General features: G+C 40.3%; 1 protein-coding gene across 4 annotated transcripts in view; it reads right to left on the reverse strand.

Annotated features, from left to right (window-relative positions):
• Positions 1 to 21,140, reverse strand: part of KLF12 (KLF transcription factor 12) — a 289,627-nt gene that overhangs the window by 13,120 nt on the left and 255,367 nt on the right. For all 4 annotated transcript variants that reach the window (XM_067563230.1, XM_067563231.1, XM_067563228.1 and 1 more), the window contains one exon: positions 13,218 to 13,375. In XM_067563230.1, the coding sequence (XP_067419331.1) occupies positions 13,218 to 13,375 (158 nt within the window). The remainder of the gene's footprint in view (positions 1 to 13,217; positions 13,376 to 21,140) is intronic.

Consider the following 21,140-nt stretch of genomic DNA (forward strand, 5'->3'; position numbering starts at 1 on the left):
TGAAGTGCAAGCAATTCTGGCCTCTGTGGGTCTCCTTTTCTTTCTCACTCTGGTCACAGACCACTGCAGAAATTGCAGTTTAATCCATCACTCTCTTCCACTTTGGCAAGATTTCTGAAGCAGTAAGCAACCGTTGCTTTGACAACATTAAACACGGATATTTTTCCCCAATACCAAATAGGGATGACACAGAGTCACATCCTGTTAATGTACGTATAGCAGGAAGTATGTTGCAAAAGTCACGAGTGTGTACATCACAAATTACACACACAGGTATAAAGTAAAACTTCTCAGTTGCGCTGGTAATGGTGCCAGTTTCAATCCACGTTATTCATGTGTTCCATTTTCGGAAAGTAGTGAATAGCAAGGACTAACATATCTCAATCGGGTGACCTAATTACTATGGTTCCTTTGGCACCAAGAGACCCAAAAGCCCTGATGACGCATACAGCATTCAGAAGCACCCTTGTGTCCGCTTCCTCTTGAGTACTTCTTCAACACCTCTACTGGTGATGGACTTTGCTACTTCACCACTGGAAAAGCCTCCAGCAAGGAGTTTGTGTTGGCTGTGCTCCTGCATCTGCAGGTGCATTTTGAACGATATATTCACAGAGGAACTTTACAAGTGACTGCCTGTTGGACACCACATTTAGAAAGCTTTTCCATGGAGGCACAGGGCATCCACCAATCATCTGGTATTTCTTGCATCCAACCTTAGATCCTGTCTGGCGTTTTCTTTCTGCAGTTTTCACAGCATTACTGTTGTCATATCTGTCAAAGACCTCAATTACAGAATTAGCTTTGCCTGATCCTTTCAGGACTACAACATCGAAGGTGTTGAATTTGTCTCCAGCCATCATTTGTATGACAGCCATGGCATTGCTGATGTACGCTGGGGTACACTGCGTGAGGGGGAAGAGTCCTAAAGCCCAGGCTCCAGCGTGAGCCCAAATGTCTACACTACAATTAGACAGCATTGTAGCCCAAACCCAGTGAGCCCAAGTCAGCAGATGTGGGCCACGGTAGGTGTTTAACTGCAGTTTAGATACCCATGGGTGTATGTAAGGGTGAAGGGATTTTAATGTCCTTCATGCTGTTACGTGTCTGATCATCCTGGACTACAATCTGGCTGTCAGAATTTATAAGAACTGCAGGTCTAGAGGTAAAATAGTAAGTGATAAATTAGAGAAGGTTTTATTCTGCATAACAAAAATCAGTATTCCCTCATGCCACATACAGACAAAACCCCCATGCATCCCATATTTATAAAGTCAAGGGGCATTGCGGCAAATATTTTTCATAACCTAGAGACAAGAGCAATCACAGATAAATTAGACCCACTTTCCTACATCATTCCCACCAAAGTGCTTTGGAGTAAGTGGGGGCACTTTTCCATGTTGGCACTGGATCAGACTTACAATGCAGAATGATTATTCCCTTGCTTTGTGTGTGCTTAAAACAAATTTAGTGCTCACAAAGAGCTCCAGATTAATGAAGTCATTTCACTGTCTGCAGAGAGGCAGATGTATGATGAGAACTGGAAGTATGAGCTTTTTGTGATGTGGACACCTGCCCATGGGGAACTGGACTAAGACATCCATCCCATTACTCCCAATACTATGGGTATGTCTATGCTGCAATAAAAGACCCACAGCTGGTCTGGGTCAGCTGACTCAGGCTCACAGGGCTATAAAGCTGCAGTGATATAAAGTGCAGCCCGAGCCCTCTGAGTCCAAGTCAGCCGAACCGGGCCAGCCATGCCTGAGACATGGGTCTTTTATCGCAGGGTAGATGTAGCCTATGTGGCTAATAGATGCTAATAATTTTTAATACTACCTACAGTCCCCATAGCCCATTGTCAATTGCATAAGCTATCTGATGCCTAATTTTTAAATATTATGGGTCCTATCCCATGACACTGAAGCTACTGACTCCAATAGGAACAGGATCAGGCTCTAAGAGGCCAGTTCAATAAAAGAATATGGCTATTTTCCATGCTGCAGCAGCCCGCAGAAAGAAGAGGAAGCCTAGAAGTGAGGACTTCCATGATATGCACTGGTTTCCACAGTGGAAAGCTCTACTGTTTATTGAAACTGGCACTTAATTTTAGAAGGTCTTTTAAAAAATAAAAGTGACACCCAACACAAATATAACTTCCTATTTTACTTAAAACACAGTCATTTATACATTGGCTTTGTTTATTTAAATTTCCAGTTGTCTGGCCCAGGATATGGGTCTGGTCTTGCAGCCCTTTAACCCAATGGGTTTATTCATATGAAGGGCTGCAGGACAGAAGTTAAGGAATCATGCAGGACATGACTGGGGGAGGGAGTGGGAAAAGAGATGTGTTCATTTTAAACTAGGCCAAAACTCTACCAAACTAAAACCAAATCCAAATGGATTATCTAGAGGATGATGCTTCCTTTTAATATTTGTCTAAAGGAGGGATTACAAGCCAATAAATATATTTCTGTAATGTACAGCTGGCAAAAGATATTAAACAATCCTTAAAAAAACAACAGGCAGTGAATGGAGTTTAAAACAGAGCAAAAATAACTTTTTTGGTGCCTCCTATTTCTTAAGCCTGCTCTGAAATGCTGAAAGGAAAATCTGAACAAAGACTAATGACAGGTGTCCTTTCATATTAAAATAATATAGGGAGCAACAGTGAGTGAGAGGAATGCAAAGTTTGAAAAAAGACAGACTAAACAAAACACCCCTGTATTCACTAGCTCTCTCTCTCCTTGGCTGGTATTTCAAACCAGCTGAAAAGGAACAACTTCTGTCACAGGAAATACTGGCACTTTCTCAGGTACACAAATGCATAGCTGAAAAGTTTAGCGTCTCCACATACACTGGTGAAGAGCCCAACATTGACAAATGGCCTTCATTATATCTAAGGCTATTAGTATTTATTTACTCTCATATCTGAGGGATGCTATTGATCAAAGACAAATCTCCCAAAGTTCGGACACCTATCTGGCTCCATTGCTATTATATTAAGGAATTTAAAAAAAAAATCTGTGAAGTTAAATATTAACCAGTGTAAACTGAAAATTGCCCCACAATGTGCTACTATATAAGATTTACCTGAAAAGCAGCTAAAAATGATGAGCAGAACGTCTCTGATCCAGTGACTTTTTGAGGATTTTACAGGGATTCCCTGGGTTGGATATATGCATAATAATAATTCATGAAAAGATGGCATGTGGGTTCTCTACTGAGAGCCAGTAGCCCACTGATCATCACAGTCATTGTGAAATGCATGTACTGATAATATTTAAGCAGTTACGGATCTGCACTGAAAATTATGTTTTTAAGGGAGGTAATCAAGAGGTGATATGCCTTGGACAGGTTCCTTTCAAGCAGGAGGTAACAAACGCTTATTTCCCTCTCTAGGCATTGTCTATTATGTGCCCCACAATACAGGCTTATTCGCATACTGAGCCAGATGCTGATTAAGAGATTATACAACCTACAAGAAAAGACTATACAGCAAAAAACAACCGGCGGGGAGGTGGCGGGGGGAGTCATGCTTCTGATTAAGGAAAATGGATTGTTCTGATATATCGGTGGATGCGAACAGACACCCAGGATCTTTCACCAATGAGGCAAGCTGGCAGTGTGACTTGTCTCACGAATGGATGACAGCCATGCCTGGCTGTAAACTGCTGGAAAAACTTTGGGTGAGCATTGCTCTATAAAACATGATGTTTACTAAACATCTAGTTTAGTAAACCTAGGGTCTAGAATGCTTGTTATGATTTTATTTTATATGTAACCATTTGTTTCCAATACTTCTACTTGCTCTCACTATAAATGTATCTGTCAAGTCAAGTGGAATGGTGATCTGATGTGAAACTGGTAAGCTGAGATGTACTGCTTCTTTGGAAGCGGCAAAGCTGTGTCCAGTAGATCCAAGCCTGGACACTCCAGGTCAACAGTCAGAGGGCTAAGGTTCTGGAGTGTCCCTATCGCTAACCTGTATAGCAGGAGTGGGGCCTGCTCAGGCCTAGAGGGGGTGCTCGTGTCGCCTGTGGCTGGTGGAGTCAGGGAGCTGACCCACAGCAGGCACAGACAAGACTTCCCTGTGCTAAGGGCTGGTGATAGCGAGGTACCTCACAACTGTGGGTACCTGCAAGAAGCATCAAAGGGTCCCACATTTTGTCAGGGATCTGCAGGCCACGCCTAGGACTTAACTTCCTTTATGGGAGAAGCCCTTCAGCTCTGCCTGGCTCACACCGCATTATCCTTTGGGGCGTGGGGTGGGAAGCTGTGTTTGTAAGCCGTGTTTTCATGGAATGGATGCGTCAAAGAATCATGGAAAAATAGAGTTCCAATCCTGTATTTTCTGGGGCATCTCTGCAAAAAATCTGCTCCACTCCCTGAGCCATTAGCATCTGTATCAGCCTTGCTGCCATTGGCTTCTGAGTGCACAGCTCCACCTCCTGATTTTCACATGTACCCCTACCTTTGGCTCATTCTGAGTCTTTGTGATCCTTGCCATACTTCTCAGCAGAAAGGATGATCTTTCAGCTGCATAAAATGCATGAGATTTACATCCTCTCTCTCTGTTTAACAGATGTTGCTTATGAAGATTATAGGCCCTGATATGCAGAGACCAATTTTGACATAAGTGGCCCAGCTGTTTAAATCAAGATGGAGCATTGTACACCAGCAACTGTAGTTTTTGCAGATCACACGTTTCGATTAAAGATGAGAGCAGCTGCCAGCCACGTTGTAAAACAGCAGGACACAAACTTTGGCCACATTTGGGGTAAAATTTCTACCAGTGCAGAAAGGCTTCTAAAGCACATTATGTTCCAACGTTGCCAATATACGGGGTGGCTGCCCTTGACTAGCACAACAATCAGGCAGGAAAACTTGCAGCAATATGAACAGTGCCTCTTTTAATATTCCTATATTTCATTATTTATTTCATACATATTAAAACAAAGCTAAGGAAAGCTGCTATGGGTGAAAAAGATCCTGAGTGTTTCTTCATCTCACAACTCCCACCGTCCCAAAGGCCCTACCCAATACATGTAACATCTCCGCTGTAATGCTATGGCAGCTAGCTTAACCAATCCTAAAGATACTTACACACTTATTTAAATTTGTAAATTGAGGATAATATACTGGCTTGGATTTATCCTGACAAAAAGCATCCGGCCCCAAAAACGTTTACTAACCTTCTGTAACTATTGTTGTTTGAAATGTGTTGCTCATGTCTATTGCAAATAACTGTGTGCGCGCTGCATGCACAGTCGCTAGAAGGTTTTTCCCTAGCGGTAGCCGTAGGATTGGCTCTGGTTCCCCCTGGAGTTGCACCCTCATGGCACTGTATATAGGGCCCTGCCGCTGCTTCCGACTCTTCTTTTCCTTCTTGCTGGCTGACTCCGACAGAGGGGTAGGTGGGCATGTCTTGAAATGGACATGAGCAACACATCTCAAAGAACAACAGTTATGGAAGGTTAGCAACCGTTATTTCTTCTTCGAGAGCTTGCTCATGTCGAGTCCAATTAGGTGATTCCCAAGCTGGTCCATTGGAAGAACTTCTTCCCATGGATAGGCAAGATGACATGGTACAAGCTGCTGCGTCTCCATGTCAAGTGCTGCCTGGAGTGAGGCCTTTGCCACAGCCTTATCCTCGTCTACTAGGACTGTGAAGTCCGGCTTGGAGAGTGGTGATATTGACTCCGCAAACTTGGACATGGACCACCAAGAGTTAAAAGCATATCTACTTAGGATCGCTTGCTGGTTCGCAATGCAGAGTTGGAGCCCCCCGGTAGAGTACAACTTTCTATCAAAAAGGTTCAACTTCATAGTGTCTTTGGCCTTTGGCATGGGAACCTGCTGACCCTGCCTCTCATGCTCCTTAGCCGCAGCCACTACAAGCAATCCCAGTGGAGGATGAGTGTAAAGGTACTCATGGTCCTTGGAGGACCAAAGTACTTTCTCTCCACCCTCTTTGCCATGGGAAGCAAAAAGGCAGGAGTTTGCCATAGTGACCTCGTAGTGTCACGTATGGTCTATTAATGGCAAGTGACTCTGGAGGGACCACCGGGCCTGAAATGTCAACCATGGGGTCTGCACTCCAAGACCTCCTCTATTTGGAGCTCCATGTTCTGTGCCACCCTGTGCAACAGCTCCTGGTGAGTTCTGCTGTCGTCCACAATAGACACAGCTGCTGCTCCTGCCACCACTTCGTCCATGGACAAAGAGGAAGAAGCAGCACTGTTCTTGTCCCTTGGAACGGTATCTACGCTACTGGTTCCTCATCCTCGGTTCCGGGGTTGAGGTGCTGCTCGGTGCTGGGTTCGGGACTGGGTTTGGTGTGGTGTCTGGTGCCACGCAGTATTTTCCCAACTGCATGAATTGGCTGGGTTCTGATCTTGGAGACAAGTGAGAGCAACTGTCCGGAGTGCGACCCCTGCACCTGGTGGAATGTCCAGGAGGTCCAGAATGGCCATTGTACCGGTATCTGCCATTGAGGAGGCCAAAGCATGGAGAGGGGTTATGCTACCTCAGGTACCGCATGACCGAATAGTGCTGGCTCCTTCTTGAGCTGAAGGACTCTGCCTTGGAGTCAGAGATGTACTGTTCGCTCCTAGGTGACCAGGGCGGTGTGGTGCTTGACAGTGCGAGGGAGCCATGCTGCAGGCAAGGCGACTGTGCCATCATGGAAGACTTGCCCCTAGATGGCACCGGAAGCTTTTTTGAAACCGGTGGTCTGGGGTCCTGGTCTTGATCCCGCCTAGGAGGGGGTGTCGGTCCATGCCCTCTATGAGCTCTTTTCCCGCCTCAAAGGACTCTGGTGTGGAGGGGAGCGGCAACTCCTCCTCACAGCTCTGCTTGGATGGGGAGTCCCAGGGCACCAGACTCAACAGAACTCTCAGCGGGGCTGGAGTTGACGATACTGCAACCAATGGTCCAGGACTGGAATGGCCTGATGTGTGCCATGCTCTGCTCAAGCTTTTATGCCCAGATATTTTCAGCTTTGGCGTGCATCCTATGTCTGCCTTCTTTTGCTTTTTATGCTTTTTATCGGGGATTGAGAGTGATGTCGTGTATCTCCATGTGAAATGTCCCTCGGTGCTGGTGGTACATGCCAGTGCTGAATGTCTCTATGCATAGTCCTTCCTTGGCATAGTATCTCTCATTGATGCCGATGCGCTCTGCAGCAAAGTTGAACTGCTAGGTCTTAGCTCTGCCAGATTTTGCTCCAGGGGTCAGAGAGCTGCCTCCACTGGGATAAATTTAAGTCTCTGGCTTCTTTCCTTTTTGGTTCTGGGGTGGAAACCTCTGTAGATCTTGCGGTGATCCCTCTGATGGATCTTTCCAGGTACTTGAGACAGGTTGATTGTGGATCGTTTCTTTGCATAGGTTCTTGCAGGCTCTGCATGGCTTAGGGTCAGAGGATCAAGGCATGCCCTGGCCCCCGGGACAAGGGAAAGAGGGGAAAATACCCCGATAAGTGGGATCCTAACTACTCTAACTATACTAATCTATGAACTATCACTACTAACGCCAAATCTTAATTATTTACAAAATATGCATGAAAAGTCCACTGGGGAAGAGCTTGCTGAGCAAGAGAAGAGAGATGTTCCAGTGACCATCACAGGCAGTAAGATGGAACTGAAAAGGCGGGGGGTCAGGAGGGCCCTATATACAGTGCCACGAGGGCATGACTCCAGGGGCCATCGGAGCCAGCCCTACAGATACCACTAGGGGAAAAACCTTCTAACAACTGTGCATATGGCATGCACACACCTACTTGAAATCAATATGAGCAAGAACTTGAAGAAGAACTATATGGCTTTCGTTTTAACACTTAAAAAACACCAGCTTCATGTTCCTAGGGACATAGCTAGATTAGTCAGAGCTGGAAAAAAATGTGAAGATGGATGATAAACTGAACATTTTTTCCTTCTTTTCTCAGAAATTTTAAACATTTTCATCCAACTACAAAACACACTCATACGAAAGTGAAACGTTTTGCATAATTCCCCTCCCCCCCACACACATACTATTTTTGGTCAAAATTTCATTATGTTTGACATTTGTGTCCCGTTCTAGTTATAGAGTAAAATCTAAAAACTAGGGCTGGCTGAAAAATGAAACAAAATTTTCAAGAAAATTGTTTCTTTTAATTTTGAAATGTCTAATCAGTTCTGTGGAAGATTTAGATGAATTAAAGGAAGTTTAAATCTGTAGGACCTATTAATTTTTTTTAATTAATGATTTCCCCCACTTCTCTATACCAAGTTACTCTATAACTCCAGCTGTTTGCTCCCTTAGGAGGTTCTAATAAAACACCATCACCACCACCAATCAACCAGCCCCCATTCCCCTCACAGATCAAGGCTTTCTGTGATTAAATTCCCCAATGGATATGAATGATGACGCTCAGTTATTGCACTGATTGGGACCATATAAGTACATAGGTAGAATGCAATGAATACATATTTAGGGTAAGAATACAGTAGAGTGTTTTCACCCTTCTGATTTTTAAAGATTACTCATTTGAAGAGTCACATATTAGTAATTTTCTGTGAGTTCAGTAAGGCAGAAACTAGCCTGAGAAAACCCAGGTCATCAGATTTCTCAGAGTTTCTTCTTGTTAAGGGAGATGATTAATTTGAGCACATGCTGACTGTAAGCCTCTCAGGCTCCCATCACACCTGACATGTCCCAATCTTTTAGATGATTTGGCAAAACAACAACAAAAACCTGATACTAAAAAGACAAATTTAATAGCTGGTTACTTGTGATTTATGAAATGTTTTAACTTACTTAAAGGGATCTGTTTGAATGTTTTCTGGTTTTCTAGTTGCAGAAACAATTTGTTATTCAAGCTCACCACCTAGTGGATTCAATAACCACGCATGAGAGTTCATTGTTTATACTAGCATTTGAAGTGACATTGGTGAACAGTACTTGCTGGTATCTTCAAGTATTCCAGCCACATGGAAAAAATGATATGATGTTACTGTCTACAGTTCTTTCCTTTTTTAAAATGAAATTTAAAAGAACTACAGTTTCCAGTCAATAGCATTCTCTCTGTTGTCAAAATTCCTTAATAAAAATATTTTTAAAAGTTTACTAAATCAAAAAGATTGTGTGTCTAGTTCATTTGCTGTAAATATATATCAACTGTATAAATATATATTTAGGAGCTTTCACACCAATTCTGCTTAGCTAAATTATTTGTAGCAAGATCAAGTGGCACAACGGCATGAAAAATTAAAATTATGCAATGCCAAGTTTCTGTGATCTTTTCTCAGAAAGAACTTGCTCACCCTTGTGTGCATAGCTGTCATAATTCATTTATACCTGTCCAATATTGCTCACTAATTATGATGGGTCATACCTAAATAATTGATTCAGCTTGCCTCAGGCAAAAGTAAAGACCCAGATATATGCAAGATGAGATTAATCCCTACTGTAAATTCACAGTTAATGCTGCATTTAAGGCAGACCATGAGAGCTTCTCAAAGAGACCAGAAAGGTAAATAGATTTAGTTTTAACAACACATTATAGAATTTCTTATCTGATCAGCTAGTTGCCTAAATTTGACACTCGCCTTCTTTCTATTAAATTTTATTGTGTAAATGGAAGCAAAGATGAAAGCATAGCAGCATACAGCAGTCAACACCTATATATGCTGTGAGCTTTTTTTGTAGTACTTTTTCTTTGAGTTATTTTCAGAAGAAACAAACCACCACCAACAACAAAAAAATCACCACAAGATACCCAAAGCAGTCTTCATTTGGTATAGGTCAGTGTTTCTCAATTAAATTTGGCCATGGAACCCTTTTGAACTCGATAAATAATTGTGGAACCCCCCAAACTCTTAACACTATTTTTACATATGGGGCCAAAAAATATGTAGAAATAAGCAAATTATATACCAGCGTTTCTCAATTAAATTACACTCATACTCGATACCCTCCGCCGAAAAAACTGGGACATCTTCCCTTTTTCGGCGGTGCAGAGAACAGCTGCTCTCAGCGGCACGATGTCACTTTCTCGCGGAACCCTAACAGTGTTCCCGCGGAACCCAGGGTTCCGCGGAACACCAATTGAGAAACACTGGTATAGGTACAAAGACTCCATTGCTCCATAAACACTACTGAAAAGTAATTCTAGATATTAATGTCATTTTCTAACTTGAGGGCCTAACTTTAGGTCCCTATTATACATGGCCTGCCTGACTTCCAGAGGTGCTGACCACATATTTAGGGACCTCAAGAGAGGCCCCCAAGTTTGAAACTTGGGCATGGATAGAAGAGGGATGAGAGTAACAGATGTAACAGTCTTACAAAGCCTTCTATCTCTCGCTGGGGAGGGGTAGAATTAAAACAGGACAGCATACAAAGCAGAGAGGAATATATAAAGAATGGGGCTAGGGATAGGCCATTATAGGAAGGTGAGAAAGCACAGCCTACCTAGAAGAAAACCTGATTAAAATTAACAGGCCACTGGAGCTTTTCTTCCATTCTGAGGGGAGATTCTTTCCTTAAGAAGTCCTTTTTAGTAGGGGGGATGAGGTTGGAGACTGATTCAGCATTCCCCTCAACAGAGACAGCCAAAAAGCTAACAGAATGTGGGGAATCATTAGGAAAGGGATAGGTAATAAGACAGAAAATATCATATTGCCTCTTCATCAATCCATGGTATGCCCTTATCTTGAATACTCTGTGCAGGTCTGGTCACACCATCTCAAAAAAGGAATTGGATATTGGAATTGCAGAAGGTACAGAAAAGGACAACAAAAATGAGTAGGGGTATGAAACAGCTTTCATATGAAGAGAGATTAATAAGAATTGGACTTTTCAGCTTGGAAAAGAGATGACTAAGGGAGGATATGATAGAGGTCTATAAAATCATGACTGGTCTGGAGAAAGTAAATAAGGAAGTGTTATTTACTCTTTCTCATAACATAAGAACTAGGGGTCACCAAATGAAATTAATAGGCAGCAGGTTTAAAACAAACCAAAGGAAGTATTTCTTCACACAACACACAGACAATCTGTGGAACTCTTTGCCAGAGGATGTTGTGAAGGCCAAGACTATAAGAGGGTTCAAAAAAGAACTAGATAATTTCATGGAGGATAGAGCCATCAATAGTTATTAGCCAGGATGGGCAGGGATGCAAACGATGCTGTCAAGTGTCCCTAGCTTTTGTTTGCCAGAAGCTGGAAATGGGTGACTGGGGATGGATCACTTGATGATTTACCTGTTCTATTCATTCCCTCGGAAACAACTGGCATTGGCCACTGTTGGAAAACAGGATACTGGGCTAGATGGACCATTGGTCTGACCCAGTATGGCCATTCTTATGTTCTAACAAATGGTGGCAATCCTACCCACCAAATAGACCTATTGGGAAGACTGATGAAGTTGTGTTTATGACTTCACTTAAGTATGGAGACCCTCAAAATGTTTCTAAAAATTGTGAACTGTCCCCAGATTTTACCTGGAAAATGGAAATTATTTATTCTTTTCCAGGATAAACATTACCAACATATAAAAGTGCTGGGATAGCATTCAACCAGATACATTGAGTCTAAATTCACACAAGACTTTTCCATGTCAAAAATGTACTGCAGTGTCATCTCATCATTAGATCATAACTTCCCATTTCCCAACTAGCTGCATCTGTCACAAAATGAACTGAAAGAAATATAACTACTGAAAGTGGGCAAGGTCTAATTGCCTGATCATGGGAGTGACCCATCAATAAATTTAATCTCGAAATTAGACAAAGGTTTCTAACCATCAGAGGAATGAAGTTCTGGAATAGCTTTCCAAGGGGAGCAGTGGGGACAAAAATACCTAACTGGCTTCAAGACTGAACTTGATAAGTTTATGAAGGGGATGGTATGATGGAACTGCCTACGATGGCATCTGGTCCTTCAGAGACTGCCGGTAGCAAAAGTCCCCAATTGCTGGAGATGGGACACAAGATGGCCAGGTCTTGACTTACTACAAATAATTCTTTTCCAGGTATCTGCCTAGTGGGTCTTGCCCAGATGCTCAGGGTCTAACTGATTGCCATATTTGGGGTCAGGATGGAATTTTCCCCCAGGTCAGATTGGCTGAGACCCTGGGGAGTTTTCGCCCTCCTCTGCAGCATGGGGCATAGGTCACTTGTAGGTTTAAACTAGTGTAAATGGTGAATTCCCTGTAACTTGAAATCATTGAGGACTTCAGTAACTTAGCCAGAAGTTAGGGGTCTATTTCAGGAGTGGGTGAGGTTCTGTGGCCTGTAATGTGCAGGAAATCAGATTAGATGATCATGGTGGTCCCTTCTAACTGTAAAGTCTACGAGTCTAAGTTCTAACTAAGGAGTTGTATTTACTGCTAATTTAAGTAGTTATAATAACTTTATAATGTTTATGTTTTCAATTAGGATGTAAAAATGGTCTTGTGGCCAAGAGACCTAGGAGCTAAGGTTCTAGTCCTGGCTCTTTAACAGACTTCCTGTGTCTCAGTTCCTCATCTGTAAAACTGGGATAATACTACTACTTCACTATGTTATTTTGGAGATTCTCAGATATCATGATAATGGGCACCATATAAGAACCTAGAGAGATTGACAGATCAATTAAAAAGAGCAGATGCTTTGGCAGTCGCCTTCCTTCTAATGCTTAGATCTGAAGTTATAAGACACTAAAAATGTTGCTGAAAAAGCTTTATGCCGAGTCCTTTAGTATAACACTCAGCTTTGACACTGACTAGCTCTATGGCCTTTACAAAGTCATTTAATTAATTATTAATTTTTATTATTATTATATTATGTTTTATTTGTATTAGAGTACAACCCTCACCTGACATCGATGCTTTCCTGTGCTAGGCACTGTACAAGCACAAAATAAGAGACATTCCCTGCTCCCAAGAGTTTACAGTCTAAAGATACAAGAAAAATAAAGGGCTGAAGGGAAACAAAAGCAGAGTGACTTAGCCACTGGCAGAGCTATGAACAGAAATTTCCCAGCCTTATGCCCTATTCAACAGTCGACACTATCCCTCTGTTTCTGTCTCTGGTCACTTCAGCAACCTGTTTCTGAGTGTACCTCTTTGTAAATTTATCACATTTACTTACTTCAAACTATACTATTCACTTACTGGTATTGTGTAAAGTGTTTTCAGGTTATAAAACGCTGTATAAGTACTAAGCATTATTACTACATTGACAGCAAAGCTCTACCTGTGTGTGTCCGCCGGTGAGCCTTCAAATGAGAACTTTTTGTGTATACTTTGTTGCATCCTTCAAAATCACACCTATGGATGCGCCGCTTCCTGGAGTCTGGCGATTCAGACCTTCTCTGGCGCCTTGTGCTCTCAATACTGAATGGTGAAATTGAACTGTAAAATATAAGAGAAGCAAAAAGTAAGGCAAAAGAATATCAAGCAACTTGGACACAAGCTTATCAAATCACAGAATACAATAGTTTGGAATGCAACTCGGTTTGTTACTAACATGTAATTATAGGTCATAGAAAAGAAAATCAAATTCATTTATAAAAAGAAACTAGCAAGAATATTTTGGGCCTTAAGGAAACAAAGATACTAAAAAAAGAATTGTTATGATCTGTACTGTTAATATTACTTTTTGAAAATCTTGTTACAACATACTGAAAAAGTATCATTTTTATCTCACCACTTTATGGTGGTATTAGCACTTCTAAAACAAAACATTTTTAAGGGTTTTAGAAAATTGGCTGTAAATACTCAGTTTGGGTAAAAACAATGCATAAAAGTTTTCAGTCCATGATCATGCTTTTATGGCTGCTCCATAAACTGGTTGGGATGTTACCAGTTTTAAAGCCTTTAACCCACTGTCACCTGAACTATAGAGATTTTTTATTTAAATATTATTTTAAAACATTATCTTAATTTAGAGTTTCCCAGACTAACTTTTATTCTTTTTTTGAGAAAGCTACAGGATTCTCTGTAGGATTTATTCCCATTAATTGATATATATTTAAACCTTAACTTCAGGCTTGAATATGTGAAAGTGTGTGTGACCTGTATCCATATTTCAAGGATGAAATGTGAAAATAGTTAATTTTAATTAATATTATTAACAGCAGTGCACTTGTGTAAAAGTAATCATAGGGAAGAGCTGCTCTTCTAAGATAAGCAGCAACAATCCCGATATTCATTATTGCTTAATGAAATGTGAGGTAAAATATACACAATCAAACCTTGTTTAGACTTAAACGTTTTTGGTAGTCTAAAAAACTTCAGCCACAAAGGGACTTACATGGCTAAAATCCATGCCCAGACAGCTGACCATTTATCTCTTACACTGGAGGCAAAAAAAGACCTTCACAATATAATGAAAATTTAGACTCAGCCAGCAGATGGCCTTCCAGTCCTCTAGAATGGCTCAAGATCTTCAGCTCTGATTACAACAGCGATTAGAACAGCACAACTAGTGCAATATTATCTTTTCTTTGCTGCCAAAGGACTTATTTTAATTTCCATGTGTTTTGCTTCCCATTCTTTGCATAGACTGAGAAAAAAATCTCTGCTTTTGGTACATGCAGCAACAGGCAACTTCAGGCTATTAAGAACAAGCGTAATCTTACAGTAGATACTTTCTGTATTTAGTCTTCCTCCTTCCAATCAAAATATTTCTCCTATATGGTGAAATGGAGAAGTGTGTGAGAGATTCTTACTGTTAATTTTTTTTTAATTGGTAAAGTACTATGTTTGAGGTGGACAGATACTTTCATGATATATGTATACATATATGTAGAAAGACAGCTATCATAGGTCCCATGCTGGTAAGTGAGCATGTGAAAATTCAGCTATTAAACACTGCTGCCTTTTAGAGGGAAGGAAATGGTTTTATATCTTCTCAGAATTAATAAAAGAAAAAGAATTATAAAACGAGAAATGTATTACTGTCATTATCATATGTTCCTGGGTGCTACATAGAAGGAATAACACACAATTTTAGCGATGTGAATCAACAATTTATGAAAAATTCTGGGCCAAATTCTCCCTTACATGTGCTCAAAAGTGCACACACATGAAATAGAAGCAGAACATTCTTACATAATATGACTGCATTTAGGATTATAAATTACAGAAATTGAGAACGTGCAGTTGAAGAAAATCCTTGGGTCTCTGGAACGCCGTCCTAGTTCAAAGTGATACACGGGCCTCAGGGAGATAGCTACTTATGGGTGCTTAGTATTTATGAAAATCAGGCCACTTACTTAACTATCTCAATACAGGTTTAAGTGCCTAACTTTCAGCCTTTTTGTTTGGCCTTCGGGTCCAGTGGTGAGTGACATCTCCAGAGTAGACTAACCCAGCATGACAGGACTGGAGGCTCTGTCCTTTCCTTGCTATGGTTCTCTGTTTGCCTCCGGCTGAGGGGAAGCCAGGACTGGAAGTCACGGTTGTTCTATTTTCATGTTTCACCTAAGGGTCAGCCCAGAGTGGAGAAAAAGTGGCCCGAGCACACATGCTGGTTTAGTTTAGTTTGTTTATGAAAAAGTCATGCACATGAGGATGTAGTGTTCTGCTGGTTGGTGAATTCAGCATTGATGGAGCTGGCCTGTGCGCATACCATGCATACTTCTCTAAAGATGAAGGACCCTTTCTCTTTCTGTGCTCCAAGGAGTCTCAGATAACAGACAGATATAGGCATCCACTGATTTTTCCTGCAGGGTGAACTGAAGTGCATTTCTAGGTCTCTGGATCTGAAAATATGCTCCTTTTCACCAAAAACTTCTCATACGGTCAAAATTTGGCCCCCTGAAAACAAAAAAGTATTTTTCCACCCATCTGATGCATTTTTCTGAGTATGCTCCCATTTAGTTTGAAAGTACTGTAGTGTACACTATACTTTCAACTCCAACAATGAAATGTTATATTAACTATTTATTACATTTCATTATAATTTATGGTATTTACAAAAGTCCAACCACTGTCATATGGCGCCACTTAACTACTCATTATACAGTAATGCAATGATTTTGATACCTTCATTTTGTTTTATAGGTTAGATTCCATCTCCTCTTTTAATTTAAAGTAAGACCTATAACTCTTATTTCTATTTTCTACAATCTTCTTAATGATATCCTATTCATAGTGTGTGTGTGTGTAAATATATTATATATTTTATTGCAAAAACAACGAGAGTCCTGTAGCACTTTAAAGACTAACAGATTTCTGCAGGCATAAGCTTTCGTGGGCTGCAACCCACTTCGTTTAAAGTACTACAGGACTCTCGTTTTTGCTGTATACAGACTAACACAGCTAACCCTCTGGATATATTTTATTATATTTCTCACCTCTGAATTTTATCTATTAGGTATAGTTTCGTGCATGGTTAACATAAATGTTAGGAATATTAGATTCTAAAACATGTCTAACATGGTTTAAGATGATCAAAAAGGAAAATGTACATTACTAATTTTTTACTGGTGATCACTGCAATTACTGCATTTTTAAGGTGATTTTACACTGAGAATTTAAGGAGAAATTTTTTGACAAAGCAAGAAGGCAACTGGCTGTATATACAAATGAAGCAAAAACTACATACATGGAGTGTAATATACAGAGATATGAAATGGTTTGAATACATTCAGTGTAGCCAGCAAACAAAGGAACCTGCACATTTGTGGCTGTGTCTTTATCTATACTACTTTCTATCTGCAGAGACAGAATGCAACTGACTTGAACTGTTGATTTGCCCTGTTGGAATTACATCATATCTCATGTTGTGATGTAACTGAATGTGCAACAATGTGCAAAACAAACTTTTTCCTGTCAGTTGGAAGGATCCTGGGTTCAGAAGGGAAGAGAGTGCACTGTGACAATGTACAAGAAGCATAAGGTATGTCTTACCAAAACTACCATCATCTTCATTATTAGACACATTTTACATATATATGAGAACAATACAGTTGCTTAATGAAACTGTATGTTCCTCATAACTCATATAATGAACTTAGAATTGACAGTCAAAAAAGACCTCCAACTATTTTATGCTGATCATTATCCAGGAAAGATTTTACATTAGAGTCTTATTCTGTAAAAGAGCATAGAAATGTTATTAGTTAACTATCTTGCACTTAAGCATTGCATAAATTATTGAAATGCTTATCTCTGGCTTAGGGAAACAATAACTTCAGTGGAGTTATGACAATTTATACCAGCTAAGGATCTGGCCCCAGGAATCTATATCTGGATCATCAGAGAAATGTTTCTTTTTAAAAAACTGTATGTGGGAATTTGCTCCCCCCACCCTTCTCAAATCATACCAGACCACAACCCAGGATGGGCAATAATCAGCCCTGGAACAGTGACAGATTTAAAGTCCAACACTAGTGAACCATTGCAATAAGATTGTTATACAACTGGAAAGGGCAGATTCCAATGGAATATACAGCATGTGCGTTTACCCCTGGATGGTTTCAAAATATCAGACTTCACAATCATTACATTCTTATGTACAGAAAAGCTATCTTTAGGGCATTTTTACATTTTAAAAAATTCTGTAATTATAATTCTCCCTCTCCCACTCCCATTCTCCATGACCTGTGCAACTGGACTCTTTTTACACAACTAAGTAAAATTTTGTTAAGATTATCTCATGCAACATTAAACAAAGTTGTGTAAAATAGCTAAGGCAGTTGGCTCATAGGCTGAGCGATATGACAAACAATTCCAATATCATGTTTTAAACCTCATAAAACATTGCTAAAATAGTTTCTCATTAATATATGTGCCCTATGTAAAATGCCTGATTGATGGTGTGGTGTATTTGTTGGCATTCATTTAGAATAACTCCTTCATTGCTCTGCCACCCTGAGTATTGTAGGTCAGTCCAAACTCACGCAGTATAAATTCTTATATTACACCACACTACCATGAAATCTCTTTCTAAATAGTACAGATAGAGATTTGTGTGATAGATACTTTACAGCACAAAACAAGGAAGTAGTCAGAAACCAATATGAGCTTGAATTAAATTTTTCTTTTCTCCTCTTCTTTTTTTGAATTAACTTAGTTCACTTCAGGCAATGATGTTCTTGCTTAATGTGTGTTAAAGAGTAAAATCCATGGAGAAGAGGAAACCTCCATTAACTAAGTTTATTACAATGAACTCACACTTTTAGAAAAGCACATGAAGACATTTCTTTAGACCTGCATGAAGATGAGCAACTGAATGTTTGCCCTGAGCTACCAGGCAGTAGCTCCTGAAATCCTACATCTCATCCACCTCTGACATTTCTTGGCTCAACTATAATGACTGCACCCAGCATGTGGCTCAAAAGAGGAAGTACAGATATGTCTTCTCTTTCTTGAGTTGGTGGGAGAAGAGCTGGGGATGTTTGATTTACTAAAAGCTCCCTGCAGAAGGAGATCATATTCATGCTGCGTTTTTTTTCCTTTAGTGTTTCCTTCCAAATGGAACAGAAAAAACTGGATAGGTTAACCACCGGGCCTCAAACTTTACTTTGAGATGCTGGTGTCTCCTTTTTATGGTCCATATTATCATAGAAATGTAGGACTGGAATCTAGTCCAGGCCCCTATGCAGTGGCAGGACCAAGTATACCTAAACCATCCCTAACAGGTATTTGTCTAACCTGTTCTTAAAAACCTCCAATATTGGGGATTCCACAACCTCCCTTGGAAGCCTAGTCCAGTGATTAACTATCCTTATAGTTAGAAATGTTTTCCTAATATCTAAACTAAACCTCTCTTGCTGCAGATTAAGTCAATTATTTCTTGTCCTACCTTCAGTGGATGTGAAGAACAACTGATCATTGTCCTCTCTGCCACACCCTTAACATATTTGAAGACTATCAAGTCCCCCCCGTTTCCCCCCTCAGGCTCCCTTTCTCAGACTAAATGTGCCCAGTTTTTATAACCTTTCCTCATAGATCAGGTTTTCTAAACCTTTTATCGTTTTTGTTGCTGTCCTCTGGAGACTCTAATTTGTCCAAATCTTTCTTAAAGGCTCCTTCTATACTACAAGCTATGGGTGTGATTCCCATTTGTGTAACATACTCGAACTAGCTCTCATCCAGCTAGCCTGAGTATAAAGAGCAGTGCAGCTGCTACAGCATGGATAGCAGCAGTAGAATGGTTTAGTCGTGCCGAGTACAAATCCGCCTGAAACCAGTGAGAATGCACTCAGGGTGGCTAAGCTGTGCCTCCAGTGCCCCCCACCCATGCTATGCAGCTACACTGCCACTGGGAGTAACCCCAGCTCCCTTTCAGCAGTACTTTTGCCCAGCTAGTTATTTCCCATTTTGTAGAGGTGCTTCTGATTTTTCCTTCTGAAGTGTTTTGCATTTGTCTTTATTGAATTTTATCTTGCTGATTTCAGACCAATTCTCCAATTTGTCAAGGTTGTTTTGAATTCTAATCCTGTCCTTCAAAATACTAGCAAACCACCCCCCCAACTTCATGTCATCTGCAAATTTTATAAAGTATACTCTCCGCTCTGTTATCCAAGTCATAAATGAAAACATTGAATACTGCAGCACCCAGGACAGACCCTACAGGACACCAAGAGATATGTCCTTCCAGTTGACAGCAAACCACTGACAACTATTCTTTGAGTGGGGTCTTTTAGCCAATTTTGCACCCACTTTACAGTAATTCCATCTAGACCACATTTCCATAGTTTGCTTACAAGAATATCATGCGGGACTATGTCAAAAGCCTTACTAGATTCAAGACATATATGTTATAATCACCACAGGCCCCCTACAATGCAACAGCCTATGAGTATATACTACTGCTACAAACTAATAGTCATATCCATTTAGCCTGGAATTAACAAGGGAATAAGTGTTTTTCTTGTTTTACTTTGAGTACACTTCATCCTTTATTCATTTTAAAGCAAACAAAGAACCTACTGAACAAGACCATACATCATTGATTTTTGAATTTCTCTCTCTAACACTCATTTCTAATCAATAAAGATTCAGTTTTTCTCTTTGGCTTTCTCCCATTGAAAGGAAGTTATCAGACAGCATTAGAGAATACCTTGTAAAGCTGATATATTAATAAACCTAATAAATCAATATGAATCCTGCTAAACTGTATTCATTGTCAGTAATGCTGGGAAATCCTGATGTTTACTTTTGATTAGAATCTAGCCTTTGTTTTTTGTGCACTAATTTTTATTTATCTCTACAGACTTTCAGTTTGATTACCGTGTATTTCTTCCCTCAGAATACATCGCTTAGGTTGTAAACTGTGCGGAGCAGGGACTGTCTTTTTGTTCTCTGTATTTGTACAGTGCCTAGCACAGTGGGATTTGGACCATGACTAGGGCTCCTATGTGCTACCACAATACAAATAATAATACTTGAACTCTCCCCCCACTTTCTCTAGATATTTATGCATCCAGCTTTTGCCATTTGGTAAGATGAATGTGTATATATCTACAGTTTTAATTTGTTGTTTACTATCTGAAATATTCCTAAGAGCCTGCCTGTGCTCTGCGACCAAATTTGCCCCATAAGCTATAGAAATAATCAGGCCATGCATTTTCTGGGAACAAGGAATCCACTACTGAAATCCCAAGGCTGGCATTGCTACTAAAAGCTATTTTAATGCACCTCTACATGAAGTGTGAAGGATCTTCAACTCCCTTCCTTGCAAATCACCCTCACTTCAGTCCTAAAACACCTGGGTTAAATCCTGGAGACAGTGAAGTCAATGGCAAAACTGCTTCAATGGAGCCATATTTTACCCCATTTATCAGGGTGTAGGGGGCCCAAGTGGAGGAAGGTGGATCCCATGAAATGATTCCTTGAATCGTTCCTTGCCAAGGTAGCACTGGTTCTACTGCATACCGAGTTACTAGGTATCGATGATGTGAGGCACAATTTGACCCCCTCTGAAGAACAGAATATTCCCAATATCGAAGGTATCTCACTGTAGTTAAACTGTCATTGGTTCAAAATTTAAGTTAATTTATAATATAAAAAAGAGGTCAAAATCAAAATGAAACATTTTGAAATTATTAAAACAAAATGTTTCAATAGACCTGATTAAATTTTTTTGTTTTTGGCTTTCCAGTTTGTGTAAATTTTTGAGATTTTAACTTTTCATCCCAATTCAGGATCAATATCTCAAAAATTC

Source organism: Emydura macquarii, unplaced genomic scaffold (genome assembly GCF_026122565.2).
Source record: "Emydura macquarii macquarii isolate MOO-44397 ecotype Brisbane River unplaced genomic scaffold, CSIRO-AGI_Emac_v2 contig_2473, whole genome shotgun sequence".
NCBI lineage: Eukaryota > Metazoa > Chordata > Testudines > Chelidae > Emydura > Emydura macquarii.